Raw genomic sequence first — 15,264 nt, forward strand, 5'->3', positions numbered from 1 at the left:
TGTGGCATGGTGTGTTCAGGTACCGGTGGGATTGTAGGTCAAACCATTACTAAGGCAAAACTTGTTCTTAACCCTGGTTATAAATCACCTCTAAATTAGGGGGGGGTAAAAAAAACAACTTTTTTTTAACTGTATATATGTGATTATTCAAAATTTATGTTGAAAGCAATCGTCACTGTTTCATGCATCCATTTGTAACTCTTCCAAAGAGACATCTGATGCGTTATCTTGCCAGGAAAGTCACAGGGCCCCTCTTGTCCGACAGCCAACCTAAGAAGAAGTCCCCGCCTGCAGTCATCGGGCTACTACAGAAGTGACGGCACACGCGTCTTCTCATACAAGGAGACGGCAAACAGGTAAGCAGGTGTGTTCATGTTGGCACACTTCCACATACATATATACGTCAACGTCGCCGCCATCTTGGGTGTGGCAGTGCAACAAGATGAAATGATGTCCACCTCAACCAAACCCAGATTAGCATTATCTTAGCATGCTAATTTAGAATGATCTTATCTTGGCATGCTAAGCTAGCATTGATTTAGCATTAGCCTAGTTAATGCTAGCTTAACATTAACTTAGCATGCTAACCTAACTCAGCATTAATTTAGCATTATCTTAGCATGCTAACTTAGCATTAGCTTAGCATGCTAGGATAACTTAATATTAGCTTCGCATCAGCTTAGCATGCTAACTGAGCTTTGTCATAGCATTAGCTTAGCATGTTAAGATAACTTAGCATTGGCTAAGTATGCTAAGATAACTTAGCATTATTTTAGGATGCTAGGCTAATTTATGATTAGCTTAGAATGCTATGCTAACTTAATATTAGCTTAGCATTAGTTTAAGATTTTCTTAGAATGCTAACTTAGCATCTCCTCCCACATTCCAAAGACATGCATGGCAGGTTAATTGGGCGCTCCGAATTGTCCCTAGGTGTGGGTGTGAGTGTCGATGGTTGTTTGTCTCTGTGTGCCCTGCGATTGGTTGGCAACCAGTCCAGGGTGTCCCCCGCCTACTGCCCAGAGCCAGCTGAGATAGGCGCCAGCAGCCCCCGCGACCCTTGTGAGGAATAAGCGGTCAAGAAAATGGATGGATGGATGGATGGATGCTAACTTAGCATTAGCTCAGCATGCTAGGTTAACTTAGGTTAGTTAACTTAGGTTAAATTAGCTCAGCATTAGCTTATCATGCTAACTTAGAATTAGCATAGCATTAACATAGCATGCTAAGCTAACTTAGCATTGGCTTAGCGTGCTAAGATAAATTAAAATTAGCTTAACATGCTAAAAGAAAACGAAGAAAAAAAAGGTGGGGAAAGATGAAATCATGTCAAGATTGTTGATTGTATTGTGACTTGAATTTGATTTTTTTTTTGCAAAATTTATGGCCATTTCCATCCCAAATTATTTTTGCAAACCCGAAAGAAGACAAAAAAAACAAAAAACAAAACCCTGACATGTGACCTTTTACCTTTGGAATAAGTTTAAACATTGTATACGTTGTTTTGTGTTGCCACATCCAATATGGCAGACATGCTAACGTATCACAATGATGAGCCAACCCGCTCGAGGCGGTGTTAATGCATGTGATGTCTACGCCACTGCTCACCTTGTCCTCACAGGAAGCTATTTACTCCGAGGGGCTCCAGGTGGAGGAGTGGAACCGTCACCTGCCTTTGGTGCTGGTTGGCGTGGGTTCGATTCTCTGCCTGGGAGACCCCATGTGGCTTACATGATGTAAGCTTGCGTGCGTGCGTGCGTGAGTGTGTGAGTGGTTAAAAAAAAAAAAGCCCCAGTATTGATCTGCAAGTGACCCAGTAAAAATTTCACGCACAAAAAAAAAAATAATAATAAAGCTATTTACTCCGAGCCGTGCTCGGCATCGCCCACCCAACAACATCGCCGTGTCCAACTGTCCCGTTGTCGCCGACAGACCCACAGCACAAAAAGGAAGTGGTGTGGCATGGCGCTACATCATCATCTCCATTTTCATTTGCATTTTTGTATTCTTGTGGATCTGTGAGTATGCACACTAGCTTCGAGAGAAGGTTGTAGTCCAGAATGAAGGGGGTCGTCCTAAAATAGGTTCTAATCCCAAGAGCGTGTTTTAGTCCAAAGAGGGTTCAAGTCATAATAAAAGGGTGCTTTGCAGTCCACAGAGACAGTTGTAGTCCAGACAGAAGGTCCTAGTCCTCGGAGATGGTATTTGGGGGGAAGGCTCTAGTCCAGATACAGCTTTTAGATTCAGATTCAGTTTATTGTCATTACAACAAGTGCAACGAAACAGTATAGTGCAATCCCATTCAGCACAAAGAAAAAATACAGGGCTTTCAAACTATAATAAAAAAAAGAAACTGAATATGTAATATAAATAGATAAAATGAGCAGCGAAACAGCATTACAATTGGAATAAAAAAGAGGGCACATCACAAAAACAACAACCAGTATCAACATAAAGTGCACATGAGACAGGTATTGTTATAGATCCCTTCAAAATTGGTAAACATTGTGATGCAATTTATTGGGCGGGGCTTAGCCGGAGGCAAAAACACCTCAGTGGCGTGTGGTTCTAACACTGGTCAGCATGTTTTCACAGAAAGTTCACGTCGGAATGGACACGGAAAACGGCCAAACAGCTGACTCCAGTATTGCTCCAGTATCCATGAACCGTGGCGTCGAATTGGCTGTACTGATCCATGAGCGTTTTATAGTCTTGGTGTATCATTGCAGCTTTTACAGACTATTTGAGGGTTGTGTGAACATTTTAGTTGTTCACCTCACCAAGCTTGGCAGTAATAACGTGCATGGTGACTTGGGTGATTCCGATTCTTTTTTTTTTTTTCTTTTTTTTTTTTCTTTTTTTTTAAGAGCGAGCTCAGAATTGTTCATTCGGTAGTCTTACCGATTCAACATCTTATCATCATTGCTCTCTTTTTTTTTCTTTTTTTTTTATGTGTATGTGTGCGTACATGCGTGCATGCGCGTGCGTGCATGTGCGCGTGCGTGTAAATACGTGTAAATTTATACTCATTAATTCACCGAAAACCTAATAAAAATCCCATTACCCTTCACCTTAACCGGATACTTCAGAGTCTCGCCAGAGTTGTGAAGTTCAGAAGGTCAGGAGACCAGAGGAAACGTCAAAGAAAAGAAAGATAAATCAAAGTAAAATCCAGCAGCAACTAAACACTTCCTGCCATCCACATGGTTACAAAACCAGAATCTTACGCCAACCCCAGAAACCTCTAAATTCCAACAAATCTCAAGAGGCCAGAGGAAAAACTAAAGAGAGGAAGGAGGGACTCAATGTCAATTCAATGTCGTGCTGATGTCTTCCTCTCCCAAATCTTTAGAAGAACCTGTACCTCTGTCCTCCTATCGATTCACTTTTCCTCCATTTCAAAATATTGCAAGCAATGAGGACATCATAATATTGTAAATACTGTACGAGTGTACGTGCACGCTTGCAGCAAAAGAACAGTATGCTCGCAGTTAGGTTAATGCCGGCTGTGCAACACACCTCCAAATTCAAACAACCAATCAACCACGGCGCAAACATGGTTCCGGGCGGAGCGGCGACTTAAATTTTTCCAGTCGACCTATTTTTAAAGTTGACCTTTTCTTCCCAGCCCTCATCCAGAGAAGTTTCTAGTCTTATTGGAAGGTGGTAGCCCAGACTCAGTCTAGTTATGAGATCGTTGTTCCCCAAAGGTTCAACATCTAAGAGTCGGTGCTAGACCTGAGACCACATTCTAGTCCCAAGTAAAGGTTGAAGCCCAGATAGAAGCTTCTCGTTAAAGGAAGGTTGTTGTCCAAAGGGAAGGTTCTAGACCATAGTTCACCAATTACGGTCCTCGAGGTCCGGAGTCCTGCAGGTTTTAGGTGTTTTCGCCCAAGAGAACACCTGATTATGATCGGCTAATCAGCATGCCTGATAACGATCCTGATCTTTAGTATCAGGTGTGTTGGTAGACGGAAACCTTGAAAACCTGCAGGACTCCGGACCAGAATTAGTGAACCCTGTTCTAGACCGTAAAGAAGCCTTCTGCCAAATGAAGGTTCTAGTTTGCAGTCCAAAGCGAATGTCCTGAAAGAAGTTTGATAGTCCTAATCCTAAATGTATGATCTAGTCCCAGATACAGACCCTGTTCTCGAGATAAGGTTTCTCACGGACGTTTCTAGTCCTGTGCATCTTTCTGGTCTCACGCGTCGTTCACTTCCTGTTTCCAGTGCGCGAGCTGTTCATTCGCCAGATGATGGGCGGCTCCACTCCCTCTAACTCGGTACGAAAACCCCGTCCTCTCCGCCGCCCTCTCGAAGCGCTGAACTCTCTTAACGACCACTGTCGTCCCGGCAGCTCTCCGGGCACGGCAACAAGACGTTGGAGGACCTCGACAAAAAGTACAACAAGATCATATTTCTTTTTCTCAGCATCTACAAGAAGTTGATCTCCAAGCCGCCATTGTGGGAGAATGTTCCCAACTATGCGCTCAAGTCGTCTGGTGAGTGCCCGCACGTTGAACGGTCTCAGTGCATCTCATTAGCGTCTCGTTAAATGAATCAGAATTTCCTGACAGTCACAGAGCAGATAGGAGGGGCGCCTAATCAGTGACGTGCCTCGTGATTAGATCAAACCATTACATGTGAATTGAGCTGTTTAATACATAAAATGACCACTCAAAATGATTTTCCTCCCTCACTTTGGCGCCCCCATGCGCCGCATACTTCGCAAACCCCCTTTTGCGGGGTGGTCACTATTTTTTAACAAGTTTAAAATATTTTTTAAATTAAATTAAAAAATTAACGTGTACTTCTTTGAAGACCCACTTTTCCATTTTATCGCTCAGATCCTTACTCCCAATATTAGATTTGGCAGAGGCATCTTTTGTTGAATTACAGTTATAATTCTTTAATTAAAAAGTTTACAAATTTGCTCCTGCAAACATCATTTTAAGCATACGGGACTGTCTCAAAAAATTAGAATATGGTGATAAAGTCCATTATTTTCTGTAATGCAATTAAATAAGAAAAAATGCCATACAGTCTGGATTCATAATAAATCAACTGAAATATTGCTAGCTTTTTTTTTTGTAACTTTTTATTTTACCATTTTTCAACATAACAAATAAACAAGCAGACTTGCAAACAAAGAGCACTCAACATTGCGAGTGACTACCAAATATAATAATAATAATAATAATAATAATAATAATAATAATAATAAATAACATATTTTTTAAAAAATGGTTCCGAGATGTGTCCAAGAAATACAAAAATAAAATACCTCAAATGACACATCCTTACAAACAATCTGCAGCATTGCCCAGTTATGCATGCCGTATTGCTAGCTTTTTAATGTTTTAATATTGCTGATTATGACATGTTTTTTTGTTTTTTTTAACTTGGTCTGAGGAAATATTCAAATATTTTGGGATAGGATATTTGAGTTTTCTTAAGCTGTAAGCCATAATCAGCAATATTAAAAACAATAAAAGGATAAGCGGTCAAGAAAATGGATGGATGGACAGTCCTGTATAATTTATACGTGTATTTAATTAAGTTGTGGATATACTTCATTTCCATTGCATCTTTAAACCAAGGGCACCATGTAGAAAAGTAAAAAATAAATAAATAAATGTTGCCGGGGCTTCATGATGTGATTTGGCCAGTATTAAGGATTTGTTGAGTGATGATTTTTTAAATTTAATTGTCTTAAAATTATATGACACGAGAAGGAAACATCCGGTAAAAATATTTTTTACTTTTACTTGTGAAGCACATTTTAGAGCAGGGGTATCAAACTGCGGTCCTCGAAGGCCGTCGTCCTGCAGGTTTTATAGATTTCCCTACTCGAAGTGCAGCTGATTCCAATTGACAGGCTGGTTATCAGGCTTCTGCAGAGCTTGCTGATGAGCTGATCATTATTTATTGATTGATTGAATTTTTATTTTTTATTGTATTTTTATTATTATTAATAATTCAATCTCTAGTGTAATAACTAGGGATGTTCGATACCACTTTTTTTCAGACCGATACCGAGACTCAGACCCTCAGTACTCACCTATACCGATACCAACTGCCGATACCAGTAGTACATTTTGACAAATAAAAAAAAAAATCACTAAAAGATATTTTTAAACAAATATATTTCCTTTAATTTTGACAAAAAAAAACAAAAAACAAAACAAAACAGCACAATCACTCTTCAATAGTCTTAACGCTCAAAATAAAACACAAAAATACTCTTTTAGTTTAAGATTCACAATTTTGATGTATTTCCAAACCAGTGAAGTTTCCAGTTACAGGCAAGGAGGACTCACTTAACGTCATCCCCCTCTGCCATCGGTCGCTTGTACTCATCTGTGTCACGAGTACTCGAGTACTTGAAAAAAGGCTGGTATCGGCCCGATACCGATACCTGGTATCGGTACTCGCCCATCCCTAGTAATAACCTTATTTATTGATGGATTGAATTATTTTTTATTTTATTATCTGTTCTTATTGCTGCTGGAAATGTAAATGTCCCAGAGGGAGCCATCCTAAAGGGATAAAAAAAAGTCAAGTCTAAATCTGAATCAGCTGTGTTGAAGAAGGGAAATATCCAAAACCTGCAGGACTCCAGCCCTCAAGGACAGGATCTCGACACGTGTGTTTTAGAGCCTGTACTTATTTACTTTTACTTGAGTAATGAAAGAGTACTTTTACTTTTACCAAAGTCATTTTTTATGCAAGTAATTGTACTTTTAGTACAGAATGTCAGTACTTTTCCCCTCTCTGCAGACATGTGACAAGACATTTGCATGAAAAACAGCAAATGTGTGCAAATGATACATGTATGTCCAAGCCAACATATGACAAATGTGAGACAAACATGACAAAGGACCAAATATGACAAGCCTGACAAACGTGGAACAAGAAAGAAAAGACACATGAAATGCATAACAACCATGCAACCATGACAGACCGTGTGTGTTTTGGGGTCGGCAGGCGCCAAAGTGCTGTGCAACGACACGTCTGAGTCCTACGGAGCGAGGTCGTGGTGGAGCGTGTTCTCGAGGGACTTCCGCCAGCCCGTGCGCCCACAAGTGGTCATCGAGGTAATGTTAGCACACCGCACGCAGAAGCTCCTCCTCTTCCGCCTTGACGCGTTTGTCCCCTCAGGACAATCCGAAGATGAATCCGGGCAACTGCTGGGCCTTCGCCGGCCAGCAGGGCTTCCTGACGGTGGCGCTCTCGCACCAGGTGCGCGTCACCAGCGTCACCCTCGGACACGTCACCAAGACCATCTCGCCCACTGGACACATCCAGAATGCGCCCAAGGACTTCTCTGTCTATGTGAGCACTGGCAGTTTTGGTCCATACCGGCAATCCAAATGTTATTCAAATGAGGGGGTGGTCTTGGCAGTTTGGACCAAAACTGCCAAATTTAAAAATAAATAAATAAATAAATGACGAAATGACTATATAAATAAATGAATAAATAAATAAATGACTATATAAATAAATAAATAAATAAATAAAAACAGATATAAAAAATATATAATTCAAAAATTAAATAAAAATGTACTTATATATATATATATATATATATATATATATATGTACTTTTTTTTTTGCATATGTTTTTATTTTCACTTTTAGTCATTTATTTATTTTGAATTTTGGCAGTTTTGGTCCCCCATACCGTCAGGACAAACAATGGACTGGTCGCCAGTCAGTGTTGAAGCACATTTAGGCACAATGAATTGACCGGTCGCCAGCATATGTCAGGAAACATGTGTACAAACAAAGTACTGGTCGCAAGTCGATGTTCGCGCTCGTGAATTAGACAAACATTGGATTGGTCGCCAGCCAGTGTCCGGGCCCACGTAGAGAAAGAATGTACTGGTCGCCATGCGTGAACTGATGGTGAGTGGTCCCCGCAGGGTCTGGAGTCTTCTGGGTCAGCGGGTGTGAAACTGGGAAGCTTCACATATGAGGAGAACGGGCCCATGTTCCAGAACTTCCGCATAGCGGTGAGTACCATGCCGCTCAAAAACAGGCACACACGAATACACAACACACATTACCCATCATGCATCAGCATGTCCTCCATTCTGTTGTGCACGTGCGCTAACGGTTATCAATGCGCTTGTTTGTCAGGAAAAAGGTGGCGCCGGTGTGAGCACGCACGAGGCTGAGCGTGCACAGCAACTGGGGAGACCCCACCTACACCTGCCTCTACAGCTTCAAGGTGCACGGACACCTGACGTCCTGAGGCGCGCACACGCTGACACGTGGACACGCAACACACAGCTGCGGACGCACAACGTAGCGCTCGCCGCCACGCGGCGCCAAACCGAGGGGGTGTGTCGTGATGTGTGGAGTATGGATGCGTGTTGAGAGATTATGTCCTCAGTTGATTGTTTATGTAGTCAGTTGATGTGTAATGTTGCGCTTGTGCCACTGTGAGGCGCTCGAACACTTTTCTTTTATCTTTCTTTTACTTCCTTGTTACGCTTCAGAACGCCAATGTTGACTATCATAGTTATGCAGATGACACTCAACGGTATTTATCAATGCCCCCAATTGGCAGCAGTTCTATTAATGTATTGTGTCATTCTCTAGAGCAAATTAACAACAGACAGACAAAGAGCGAGAGAGATCAAGAGATCGAGAGATCGAGAGACAGAGAGACAGACAGACAGACAGACAGAGACGTGGCTTGACGTAGAACAACTTGACCAGACATAGAGAACCTTGACTTGCCGCCAACCAAGCACAGCACACCAGGACAAGACAATGCTACCACGATGCGTGAACAAACACCACTGACTAAATACAACACTAACGAGACACACCTGTGAAACACAGCAGGCAGAGTGCACTAATTCACACATAAGGGGAGACACACACACACACAGGTGGACGAAGTTAACTATGACGTGACAAAACCGGACAAAAGACAACAAACACCCAAAACTAAACCAAAACCTAACCTCCCAAAACCAAAGCATGACAGGTGAGCCCTCACAGCAAACGGCCTCGGCACGGTCGCGGGTGACCTTTCTCGCAATGCACTCGCACATTCCACGTCGCCATGACGACCATGTTTGGCTCAGCTTGCTAGAGCAACGCTGCGCTTTATATACAACACGTGCAATACTAGTGTTGTTCCGATACCGTTTTTTTCGCCCTCGATACCGATTCCGATACCCAGATTTTCAGTATCAGCCGATACCGATACCATACACATACTTAAGTTTTTTTTTTTTTCCACAACATCAAAAAAAGCTGTCCTGCCATTGGTTCAGAGCATTCAAGGGCCAATAGGATATCTTAGATCGACAAGCAGTGAACATCAATATCAGTGAATGTCATGCACAAGCAAGACACAAGATGCTGCATCCAAAATCCTATACTAGCATTGGAATTAATGGTATCGGCATGTTACTTGTGAGTACTCACCGATACTGATACCACTGTTTTAATGCAGTATCGGCGCCTCTGCCGATACTAGTATCGGAACAACACTACGCAATACTGTGTATTTCTTCATTTCACGCACATAATTTCAAGGACGCAAGTCACTTTCAAGGACGCATCTGTTGAGGAAGGACGCATCTGTACTTGCTCCTGCACTCGCTCGTGAATCTAACTACTTGTTGATTTTTGCATTGGGATTTTTAACTACATTGTTGCAGAATGCCTGGCGGAAAAAGAGCTGACGAGAATGAGGAGATAAAATCTTCTCTTAAAAAACTCAGTGGAATGGTTGCCGAATTACTTGAAATGAAGAAGAGCATTGAGCCACTTCTTCAGGAAATACAGCAATTGAAGAAGAGACACAGGAAAAAGATCGACGCATTGTTGCCTTGGAACAAAAAGTGGATGATATGGAACAAAATCTTCGTATCAATGATGTGATAGTCACCGGTATCAAGATCAAGCCGCGCCGTGGCCCTTTGAGAGCTGCGGCTAGCACGAGCACGGAAGATTCTGACCAATATTCAGGGAACGAGACTGTGGAACAGCAAGTGACACTTCAACTCAGAGATTTGGGATTAACTGTTGATCCTGCGCACATTCAGATGTGCTTTCCGCTTCCAACTGGAAGGACACGACCACCGGCAGTTCTGATCAGGTTTGTTGACAGAAAGAAAAAGATTGCTCTTCTGAGAGACCGTCACAAGCTTCGTGGGAAACATGTCTACATCAACGAAAACCTCACCAAACGAAATGCTGACATCGCCAAAAAGGCTCGACAAATGAGAAAGAATGGACTTATCGAAAGCACGTGGACAAAAGACTGCCGAATTTTTATTCAAACTAAAGATAACTCTGGTCAACTAAAAACACGAATCGTGAAAGGAGCTGAGGAATAGGCAGCGCTTGAGAGACAACAGTAATTCACAATATCACAACAACAACATCACTAATTACCCAAAGCTGGATTTGTATATGATTACTTGCTGACTTTGCCAAGGCTAACTCTTGTTTATACACCTGCATTGATAACATGTATTGCTGTTCCCGTTTGAATCTAAATATTGTCTGGCTCGAATTCCGTTTGGACATTTGTTCTAACAGTCAAGGCTACATGATAAGGCTGTATTGTGGCTCCAATGAATCTGCTGTCAATACGCAAATTGGGGGTTGGTGGTCTGGTTCCTGGAATGCAGCTGGCGTGGGCCGCTCTGCTGGGTGAGCGATGCTGGGCAGCGCACAGGAGTCATCAGATCCACAACATGCTAGCAACCAGTGGTGCTACCTGACCAGAATCGAGTGCTGAAATTGCTTGAAAGCAATGGGCCGAATGCAAGCCGATCTACTCTTCTGGAAAGCACAACATGTGTGAAAGCTGATCCGAGGTCAGCGAAGACCCTACTGATGAAAGAGAAGAATTGCGCTTGCCTTGGCTGCTCGCCTGGCGGGGTGGGCTTGCTGGTGGCGTCTGGGGACCGACTCACCAGTGCCAAATGACTGGGACTAGCCACAATCTACACACGGACATTCAAGATGAACTGAGCGAGCAGTGTCTGGGATAGTATGGGATGGATAACGATAAAAATTAATGACTATTCTAAATAATGTATATGATTGATGCGTTATAGTAATGGGTCGATGGGGACGGGTCTCGAATAAGCTTCGGCTTCTACCCGTCAGCCCTTCTTTCGGATGTCAATGTTGCAAATGATGTGATGTGATTGATGTAAACTGTAATGTGTCCGAAAGGAAAAAATGAATAAATAATTCAATGTACATAGATTTTTTTTTTTTTAACTTAATCTCAAAGTCAAAGCAGGACTGCTTATTTGCTTATCATGATAATCGTAATCTGATGTCAAATAAAGATGTGATTTTAATCTGTTTTTTTTTCTTTGGAATCTCCAAACGGTCGTCAAATTCAGATTTCGATTTCTTTGCTGGGTGGCAAAGGGTAAGTAAACAAAATGGCCGCTTCGCATTGGAGCTCATTTGGGCCACTGACCTGTATTTATGACTGGATAGATAAGCAATTACCCGTACACGCTCGTGGAAGCCGTTGAAGTCACACGGCGGCCATCTTGCTCCTCCCACCTTGCGAGCTGACTACTGTATCAACTATACGGACAGATGAGACATATACAGCTCGTAGGCAGTTAGTAGAAGGTCGGAGGCGGAGTACTCACTATTTTTTAACAAGCAAAAATAAATAAACAAATTAACAAGTGGACGATAAATGCTGCTTTGAAGACCACCATTTCCTTTTTTTTTTTTTCGCTCAGTTCCTGACACCACAATATGAGATTTGTCAGAGGCATCTTTTCTTGAATTACAATTAGAATTCTTTCATAAAAAAAATACACAAATTACAATTATAATTCTTTAATTACAAAAAATATGCAAGTTTCCTCCTGTAATAAACTAGTTTTTCCAGACCATTGTTAGATCACGTCAAGGTTTCATCGGGTTTCACCAATAGGGCTGTGCAATTAATCGAAATTCAATTACAAGTTCAATTATTACACTCCACAATTACAAAATCAGCATCAAAGAAAAAAATATTAATACTATTAACTCAAACTACTTTTGAGTTGTTTAAATGTATACATTTGTACCTTTTTTTATTTTAAAATAACTAATTTAATTGTTTCATCTAAAAGGAAATTGCATAATTGTGTTTTATTATTTGTATTAATATTTTTTATTTGTATTTATTATATTTATTTAATAGTTTTCTAACGTTGAAATTTTTTTCTTTTGGACCAAAAAAAAAAAAAAAAAAAAATCATGCACAGTGTACATGCTGCACTCAAACTTCACGTTTTTGCCAACATAAATAAATATTATAAATATATATTATAAATTGTTTGGTCCAAAAGGAGCTTACATAATCATAGTGTTTCTATTTTTTTAATGGGTCTTATTTTTAAATGCTTAAACATTTTCTTGTTTTGTACCAAAAAAATAATCATCGCGATTTCAATTACTTCTAAACTAAGTGATTATTATTTTTCCCATAAATCAAGCAGCCCTTTTGAGATCTTGATCCCCATATGCAGTTTGGTAAGAAATGCAATATTTTTTTTGATGTGTGCAATGTATAACCGAGGGCTTGTATATTGAACATTCATAAAAAGTAGAATAAAATATTTATTTATTGGATTTTTCTGTTCTTTTTTTTTTTTTTGCTGCGTAAACTTCAGATAATTTGTTTACAGGTGGGAAAAAATAAAAACAAAGTTTGCTTTTCACATCTTCAACAGATGTTGAGATCATAAAGTGACATACTGAGATGAAAAACACTCTACAATCATCTTTCAGACGACAAATCGATTCTGATGCCGTCAGTTCAGGTCTTCCAAAAGTTGGGGTCCTGATTCATGCGCCTCTGGAAGTTCTCGTACCACTTGAGGATGCAGCTGGACGGCACGAAGGTCTCGCCGGGGTTGGGCGTCATCTGCGCCTGCGTCACCGCGAACGACGACGCGAAGTTGTACAAGCTGTCCAGCATCTTCTGCGTGAACAGCCGCAGCGCGTCGCCGGTGGACGCCGCCGCCCCCGTCACCGGCGTCTGCTGGGCCAGCTGCGCCAGCGGCTCCACCGACACGCCGACCTGCGCCACGGAAGGGGCGGCCCCAGCCGGGGCCGTGGCGCCGAAGGGGTGTGGTGCCCCGCCGCCGTCCCTCCTCGCCGCCAGGCCCGAGATCTTGAAGATGGCGCTCGGCTTGTCGTTGGCGATGAAGCCGAGCAGCTGCCATATCGGCCCGCCGCCCGCCGGGTCCGGGAAGGAGAAGTAGACCGCGCCGCCCATGCCGTCGGGGAACGGCACGGTGCCCAACATGAACACCACCACGTGGTTGACGCTCTCGTAGTCCGGCAGGTTGAAGACGAACTTGTCCGAAGCCACCTGGGCCGCGTCGGTCTGCACTAGGCGGCCGGCCACCAAGCAGCCGAACATGGCTAGTTAGCTGCTCGCCCCGGTTCCCCCCACTTTAGCTTAGCTTAGCTTTAGCTGCTAGCGTTAGCCGCAATTTGTGCGCTGCTAACAACGGGCAAGTTCCCGGATGTAGCTCTAGCCGCTAACGTTAGCCGTCGCTTATACAGTGGAAAGTTCACGGATGAAGCTCTAGCAGCTAACGTTAGCCGTCGCTCGCGCCCAACGGTGAGGCGTAGCTGCTAGCCCCGGTTTGCCGCTCGAGTTCGGATGAAGCCTTTTGTCGTTGTTAACAGCCAGTAGCTGCGGCACCGCCCGCCCGTCGAGTCTCCCTGACCGACCGACTGGCTGTAAGCCAGGCCAGCTCGCTTGACTGCAACGGAACCGACAGTGGACTGTAGACGAAGTAGAAAGTTCGAGAAGCTTTTCAGATCGAGGTCGCACCTACTCGGCTATCGACTACACACTGCCTGATAATTACAAATCGTTTAATATTTAGGATTATAATAATGAAATCCTTATCACCCTCTCTCGCTCCTTTTTTTTTTTTTTTTTTTTTTTGCTTGATCAGTTTGTTTAATTAATTTCTTTCGAAATAGGGAATTTTGTAAAAAAAACAAAAAAAGTGCGGTTACTGGACTGGCCTGCCTGCAGTCCTGGGGCCTCATTTATAAAACTGTGCGTGAAAATCTGCGCAGAAAAGTACGTACGAACGAAACTCAAAACTCACGTACGCAGAAAAAAAACGAGATTTATGAAACCATGCCTGAACACATACGCATATCTGTACGCAAGTTCCCTTTATAAATGCCACACGATCCCAACCGGTGTGCGCAGCAGATTCCACGCCTTTCCCCACTCCAAGTCCGCCTATTTCATCCCATATTTGTCAGTGGAAAGCAACTCATCTGCGTATTAATAAGCAGCACGTGTTGGCAAACGCCAAAACAATTTGGACTGTCAATGAAGGGCAATTGAGAAAGAAGGCTAAATTCACCATGATATACATAGAATCTTTATGTGAACAGTAGGTCCTATTAAAAAAAGAAAAAGAAAAAAAGATTAAAACAAACAAAAAGAAAGATGTGCATTGAAACCCTCATTGAAGGGATCGAGTCACGGAAGGCCAATAAAAGAAAGCGGGACGAGCTGCGAGGTAATGCCGCCGCAGGGCGCACAGTAGCACTTTCATTTTTTAAGAAGGAAAAACAATCGATAATAATAGTAATAAAAAAATCATCCATCCATCCATTTTCTTAACCGCTTACACTTTTATTATCTTTACTCAGACCTACTAAATTGTCTCAAAATTAGGCGATCAATAGGCTGCCCTGTTGCTAATATTCCCAATGTGTTGCTTATGGATCTTCATCCAGAATCACAGCTGCGTGGATCGCATTGTGAACGTTTATGACTGACGTGCGCATAATTCTTTCTTGTACTTGCATGACAAAACCCTAGCTACGCAGCAAAGATGCACCAAGAGTATTTTTCTAGTTTTTTTATTTTTATCCTTATTGTCTTGTGTCAATATACTATATTTAGCCTTTAATGGCAATTGCGCGGCGGGCGGGTGAAGTTACGATAGACGCATATTGTTGCGCAGCGCGATTATGTAATGCGTACAGCATGTGTCCACAATTATCATTAATGTGATTTGTTTCATGAGGCTTTTTCAAGATAGGTGATCAATGAGAGAAAACGGGCGTTTAAGATGTTTATTTGCGAGCAGCTTTCCGCCCCGCTGCGTGCTTGTGACGTCGGAGCAAGTCTGCAAAACATTATGGGGATGGCTAGTGTGGCGTCATGACACCACTTCCGTGTCCAAGTCGCTTCAGCATGTGCATGCTGCTACATTCAAAACAA

The 15,264-nt window shown here is 42.3% G+C and overlaps 2 protein-coding genes across 2 annotated transcripts; one reads left to right on the top strand and one right to left on the bottom strand.

Moving 5' to 3' along the window:
• Window positions 1–235: 235 nt before the first annotated feature.
• LOC144031164 (SUN domain-containing protein 5-like) lies at window positions 236–11,273 on the top strand. Its single transcript, XM_077537981.1, has 7 exons — window positions 236–356; window positions 4,230–4,282; window positions 4,357–4,501; window positions 6,987–7,096; window positions 7,161–7,334; window positions 7,925–8,014; window positions 8,142–11,273. Exons 2-7 carry the CDS (start codon window positions 4,253–4,255, stop codon window positions 8,379–8,381), a joined length of 789 nt encoding a protein of 262 aa, XP_077394107.1. The 5' UTR covers window positions 236–356; window positions 4,230–4,252; the 3' UTR covers window positions 8,382–11,273.
• Window positions 11,274–12,601: 1,328 nt separating this feature from the next.
• On the bottom strand, window positions 12,602–13,881 carry hikeshi (heat shock protein nuclear import factor hikeshi). Its single transcript, XM_077539606.1, has one exon. The coding sequence runs from the start codon at window positions 13,420–13,422 to the stop codon at window positions 12,814–12,816; it is 609 nt and encodes a 202-aa protein (XP_077395732.1). The 5' UTR covers window positions 13,423–13,881; the 3' UTR covers window positions 12,602–12,813.
• Between the last annotated feature and the right edge of the window lie 1,383 nt (window positions 13,882–15,264).

Source organism: Festucalex cinctus, chromosome 12 (assembly GCF_051991245.1).
Source record: "Festucalex cinctus isolate MCC-2025b chromosome 12, RoL_Fcin_1.0, whole genome shotgun sequence".
NCBI lineage: Eukaryota > Metazoa > Chordata > Actinopteri > Syngnathiformes > Syngnathidae > Festucalex > Festucalex cinctus.